Below are 6,265 nucleotides of genomic sequence, written 5' to 3'. Positions count from 1 at the left end.
AGCAGCACAGAGCTGGGCTCCCCACAGGGCTGGGGCCGTGCCCCCACAGGCAGGGGCTGGATAAACCCCACTGGCAGCACAGAGCCTTGGGGGGCTCCAAACCCACAGCTTCCAGCCCAGGGGAAGGGGCTGGAGGTGTGGGTATGGAAGAAGTCCCTGATGAGATCGGAGGACACCTGTGCCTTCCAGCAGCCCCAGGGGAGCATGTAGGGCTGTGAGACCTGGGCAGGATCCGTACCCCAGCCCGGCATGCCAGGGGATGGAGAGGGAAGGCTCCCGGCGGGGGCAGCCGGAGGAGCAGCGATGCCTATCGGTAATTCCCGCTAATAAAATACTTTTTCACTATCCGCACTATAATTGGTTTACAGCCTTTTTTGTTTATTTATCCATAAGAGCTGCTGTTAAATGGCTTGGGAAAGCAATTGCTTAATGGCTCAATATTGAATCAAAGGCTCGGTGTGCTTTCCGAGAGATGGGGGGCCCGAATGGATTCATAGCGGAAACTCATTTTCCGTGTAATGGACTGGGAAGCTTTTATGATCCCTCGGAAGCCGCCGTCTGAGCCAGGTACCGAGGTGCCTCCTTCCCTGCTTGCTCGGGGATGCGTGGTCCCAACCGGGCCGAGCCGAGCCGAGCCGGGTCCTAGACGGGGCGGCCGCTGCACACTCCGACGGCTGTGGCCGGAGCCCGGAGCCAAGTGCCCGGAGCTGCGGGAAGGGCGGCGAGAAGAGGAGGAGGAGAGGAGGAGGAGAGGAGAAGGAGGAGAAGAGGAGGAGGAGGACCAAGCAAGGGAGGAAACGTGCCTGCCCCTGTGCCGGCGAGAACGGCCGGCGGGCCGAGCGCAGGGAGGCAGGGAACTGATCTTTGTCCCTTTGGGTAGCTCTCCGCCTCCTCATAGCCTCGTCACCAAGTCAACCGGCAGCGGCTCGGAGCAGATTATCTCCGAGGGTCAACACTTTGCAGCCCAAGCCGCGGGAAGGCTCCCAAATTTACCCCTTCGGCAAACAATCCGCCGCCTATCGCTCACCCTGGCGATAGCGTTGTGGTCCCCGACGGCCGCATCCCCCCCCCCGGGTAGGGGGTCGGTGGGCAAAAGGCCGCTCCTGGCCCCCTGGGGACCCCCCCAGATACCTGGTGTCCACCCGAGAGAGACCCCAAGCACCGTGCCTGCCCCCGGACACCCGTTCCCACAGCCGCATCTGTGCCCGAGCTGCCCCCGCAGCCCAAATCCTCCCCGACGCCAAACCCCCATCCTTCCTCCCCCCGAAAATAACATAAAAATAAAAAGGTTTTGATCTGCCGGGGGGGCTCAGGGATGAGCAAGAGTTGAGGGGAAAGGACAGCGTGAATTTTGGGGCCATCCCTCCCGGAGCGCCCCGCACGTCAGGGCGATCCCCGACCCCCTCGTCACCACCTGCCCCGACGGGGGGGTTCCTCGCACTGGGGTACGGAGGGAGCGGAGGGGGTCCGGGGAACCGGGTCTGGGGGAGGGAAGGTCCATAGGGCCGGGGGCCACCCCTGGTGGCCTCTTATGGGTCCCGCCCCGCCCAGAAGGGCCGCGGGAGGGCTCACGTGGGGGGAACGGCGCCTATGGGGAGCCGGGCAGGGCGGCGGGGCCCGACGGGGCGGCGAGCTGTCAAAGAGGCATCCCGGGGCCGGCAGCGGGAGCAGCCCGATGTGTCCCTAGCTGCGAGACCCCCCCCTTAACCCCGGCCATGAACGCCGAAGAGCAGTATTACGCCTCGGCGCAGCTCTACAAGGAGCCGTGCGCCTTCCAGAGGGGCCAGGCGCAGGATTACAACGCCAGCCCCCCCGCCTGCCTCTACATGGGCAGGCAGCAGCAGACGCCGTACCCCGGCCCTTTAGGGGCGCTGGAGCAGGGCAGCCCGCCGGATATTTCCCCCTACGAGGTGCCTCCTATCACAGAAGATGCCGGGGTCTCCCACTTGCACCACCACCACCACCATCATCATCTTCCTCCCCCCCACCAGGACGGGCTGCCTTTCGCCGACGGGGCGGACGGGGGGGCGATGGAGGAGCCCCGGGTGCAGGTGCCCTTTGCCTGGATGAAGTCCACCAAGTCGCACGCCTGGAAGGGACAGTGGGCAGGTAAGCTCCGCCGCCACCCCCCTCCCTCTTCTCTCCCTCTCCTTGGATGGGCAGAAAACCTCCCCAAAATCAGCCGTGACCCCTCCTTGCCCCCCACCCTCCCCGGGGTTCCCCTCCGCCGTCGGGTGGAAAGCCGGGGGTGGCAGCCGGCAGCGCGCAGCCCACGGGGGCCAAAAGCCCACGAGCATCATTTTTGGGGAGGTGCCCGAGCCCCACGCAAAATTTCACGAATTATTCGTCCCCGATAAACTCGTGGTGGTCGAGATGGGGAGAGCCACCCGAGCTCCCCGGTGTCTCCAGGGCTCCCCGGTGTCCCCAGGGCTTCCCGGTGTCCCCAAGGCTCCCTGCTGTCCCTATATCCCCACCCCGCCGCATGCCAGTGGGTTTTTCCCCGGAATTGCGCCTTATAACCTAAAACCGAGGGCAGGGGAAACAATGCACAAACGAGGCAGAGGTGCCAGCGAGGGGAAGAAACTCTATCTAGGCAGAAAGTTCCGCTGCGGAACAATATTTCTGTCTCTCCCTGCACAATGTTATCGAGTCCTGCGCCTTTGTCACGCCTATAGGGCAAATATTATATTAATGGCTTTGTTCAAATAGACAGTTGAAAAAGGGACCGGGGTATTGAAATCACCGTGAAAGAGCCTGGGAAGTGCCCGGGACACAGCGAGGGGGAGAGGGGACAGGCTGCGGTGCCCGGTGGCCGAGAGGAGTGCTTGTAGGGCTGAATGAATCGAGGGGGAGAAGGGGGGAAAGAAAGAAAGAAAATGATAAATCCGAACTTTCAAAATACCCCTTCTTTTTTCCTCTCCTCTCTATTAAAAAAAAAAAAAAAAAAAAAAAAAAAAAAACTCAGCAAAACGAAACTTGCCGCACCGAAGTCGCAAACTGCCCAGTTCCCTCCTTGGGGAGGAACAAGGGGGGGACACAGGGAGGGCTGTGCGGTAGCAGGGCACGGGATGAGAACACCCGCACCCTACAAACCCTCTAAACCTTCAGTTTTCACAGACACGCGTGGGATTTATGCGGCAGTGGGTCCTGGGGGAGGGGGGGAAGGGGAAGGTTGCACAAATTCACAAATTTTATCATGGGGGTTGGGGAGGGTGAGGGGGGTTAAAAGCCCAAAAGCTCCCGGGGGAACCTTGGCCGAGCCCGGCCCGGTGCCTGCTGCAGTGCCCGACACGCGGGGCCACCCGACCCGTCCCAGTAGTTGGCTTCACCGCCACGGTGTCGAGTTTGAAGGGCCACACACAGACTCTCTTACAGACGTGAAAACATCTATTTTTATAGCTTTGCACGTTATTTATATAGCTGTATTTTTCTATATATGGCCCATAGGAAAATAAAGCCGAGGAGGGGGGGGTAAAGCCCCGGGCTTCTTGAACCCTGCTGTTCACATCTCCTCTGAGCCCTGGAGGTTGCACGGTCACCAGGAGTGTCCCCAGCAGGCCTCCAAGCCCTGGTGACAGTGGCAGTGGCATTTCCACGCGGATCCCCGGCCCTTCTTGCTGCCCACGCCGCCCTCGCCACCCCGGCCCAGCGGCGGCCGCCGTCGCGGGCACGGCGATGTCGCCGTTGTCGCAGTTTCCGGGAACGAGAAATCAAAGGGTTCGGCCGACCTGGCCACAGGGACGGGCGGCAGCCCCAGGTTCCCGGGTTGTGGTCCCCGCACCGAGCCGTGGCTCCCTGACGGCCGGCAAGGGACCGGGGCTGCTCCGGCGGGAAATCCTGGGACACCCACAGCAGCCCTGATCCCCCGTCCCATGTCATTTCCATCTCCCTTCCCTTCTTTTTCTTCTTTTTCTTTTTGTTTTTCATGATTTTTCTTTTTTTTTTTCCCCATTATTTTTCCTTTTTATTTTTCCCCTTTTCCTTTTTCCTTTTTTATTTTTTTCTTTTTTATTTATTTTTCTTTTAATTACGATTTATTTTAGTCTCTTGTGCTCGGCGCGCAAAAAAACATTCATTTATTATTATTTTTTATATACAGTTTTGCTTTTATTTTAAATCACACCCGACATATTGCGGGTTGGCGCGCAACAACCCCATTTTGTTGTTCTTTATTTTTATTTTTATCTTTATCTTTTTTTTTATTTTATTTTAAAACACATCTAACATAAATCATACTGAACATATTACTGGAGCTCTTCGGCGGACGCTGATTTTTTCATTTTTTTCATTTTATTTTATATATATATATATATATATATATATTTTCTGTGGCTCCTTTGCTTCTCCCCGGCCCTGGCGGTCGCCGTTTCCCAGCAAATTTCCCCCAATTTTTTAACCCATGAAACAGCAGCCGCCGTGCGACCTGCGGCCCGCGCAGCCCCCGGGATGCACCCTCAGCCGTGGCTGTCCCCCCCCGACGGGGCGGCCGGGGCTGACTGTCCCCCTCTCTCCAGGGGGATCCTACGTGGTGGAGCCGGAGGAGAACAAGCGGACGAGGACGGCGTACACCCGGGCGCAGCTGCTGGAGCTGGAGAAGGAGTTTCTCTTCAACAAGTACATCTCCAGGCCGCGGCGGGTGGAGCTCGCCGTCATGTTGAACTTGACGGAGAGGCACATCAAGATCTGGTTCCAGAACCGGCGGATGAAGTGGAAGAAGGAAGAGGATAAAAAGCGAGGAGCGGCCAACACCAGCGACCCCGAGCAAGACTGCGTGGTGTCCTCCGGCGAGCTGCAGGGCAAAGAGGAGCTGCAGCCGTGCCCCCCCGGGAACATGCCCTCGGGGGCCACCAGGGACCTGCTGGCCCCCAGCATGCCCCCCCGAAGGCAGCAGGACTCTCGGTGAGCCGGGGAAGCGGTTGGCACCGGGGGACAGAGCCGAGGGGGCTGGCGGCCGGCCCCCCACTGCCGCCACCGTGCCGTCACCCGCCTTCCCCGGGGGAAACTGGGTGCCTGCCCCCCCAAAACTGCCGGCCTGAGAAAAATGAGAAAACGAAAGGCGTGCGGCTGCAGCGAGGAGAGAGGCTCGGTGCGCTCTGCAGGGCCGCGATGGAGGCGCGCCGCGTCCCCCCCGTCGGGGGGCTGCTTCCCCAGGGGAAGGCGGATTTGGGACCGACGGCGACCCCGGGAGCACGGAGCGGTGGGGACAGTGAAGGAGAAGAGGTTGGAGGCTGCCCCTGCCAGGTTTGGGACCGCCGTGCCCGCGGGTGCGGAGAGGGGGCGGCGGGGTGCGGAGCCGGGTGGAGAGGTGCGGAGCCTCCCCGGCCAACCCCGCTGCTTCGAGAGGCTCCGGGACATCGCTTCCAGGGAGAAGTCCAGCAGGAGACCGGAGTAGTGGTCATCTCTTTGGAAATCTGCTTTTTTTTGTTTTTTTTTGGAGTGGTGGAAGAAAAAAAAAAAAAAAAAAAAAAAGACGGGAAAAAAGAAGGGAAAAAAAAAAAAAAGAAAAAGAAGGGAAAAAATAAGCCCTCTCGTCCTGCGGGCAGGACTGACACCCCCCGATGCCCAATTTCGGGCACCCGGCCCCGCTCCGTGCTTCCGCGGGCACCGTCGTGGCGCGCAGGGCTGCGCTGCCCGCCCGGGGCGTCGGTGCGGAAACTGGGCAGCAGCCAGCCGGCTGGGGACGTGCCCCGGGCTGGTCCCGGTGATGTTTTCCTTCGGAGGAAAAGCCTCTTCCCTTCTGCATCCTCCTCGCTCGCATGAAACCCTACTCTGGGAGAAGATGCCTCCCGGCTGCACGGCTCCTCCGGCTCGCTGCTCGTTGCGCCGAGATTTTCGCACCAGCCGCTGCGAAAAGTTCAATGAATTTAATCGAAATTAAGACCTCACGCCAAGCTGGAAATGAAAACAAAAACAAAAACAAAAACAAACAAACAGAAAACAGGGTTCGGAGCTCCGAGGTCCCTCCAGCACCAGGCACCGGGAGGAGTGGCGAGACCCCCGCAGCATCCCCGGGGGCCGGCCCCGGGAGGAAGAGGAGGAGGAGGAAGAAGAGGAGGAGGAGGTGAGGAAGAGGTGAGGAGGTCCGTCCCAGCAGTCCTGATGAGAGGATGTTCCCAGTCCCGCGGCTGAAAGCAAGGGGGAGAAGCAGCAACTTGCCACATTTTTTTTTTTAATTATTATTATTATTATTATTATTTTCTCCCCATCTTGCATAAAACGCTTAACAATAAGGAAAGGTGGAGACTGGAGCTGAAGGTGTAATTCT

At 59.3% G+C, this 6,265-nt stretch overlaps 1 protein-coding gene across 1 annotated transcript; it reads left to right on the top strand.

Annotated features, from left to right (window-relative positions):
- Positions 1–1,619: 1,619 nt before the first annotated feature.
- Positions 1,620–5,098, top strand: PDX1 (pancreatic and duodenal homeobox 1). Its single transcript, XM_035315388.1, has 2 exons — positions 1,620–2,109; positions 4,515–5,098. Exons 1-2 carry the CDS (start codon positions 1,716–1,718, stop codon positions 4,901–4,903), a joined length of 783 nt encoding a protein of 260 aa, XP_035171279.1. The 5' UTR covers positions 1,620–1,715; the 3' UTR covers positions 4,904–5,098.
- Positions 5,099–6,265: the final 1,167 nt, after the last annotated feature.

This window comes from Oxyura jamaicensis, chromosome 1, assembly GCF_011077185.1.
Source record: "Oxyura jamaicensis isolate SHBP4307 breed ruddy duck chromosome 1, BPBGC_Ojam_1.0, whole genome shotgun sequence".
Lineage (NCBI taxonomy): Eukaryota > Metazoa > Chordata > Aves > Anseriformes > Anatidae > Oxyura > Oxyura jamaicensis.
This window is presented reverse-complemented; position numbering and strand designations above follow the sequence as displayed.

Coding starts and splice junctions, on each gene's coding strand:
- PDX1 (XM_035315388.1), top strand. CDS start 1,716: ATGAACGCCGAAGAGCAGTATTACGCCTCGGCGCAGCTCTACAAGGAG. Junction 2,110..4,514: donor CTGGAAGGGACAGTGGGCAG/GTAAGCTCCGCC, acceptor CCCTCTCTCCAG/GGGGATCCTACGTGGTGGAG.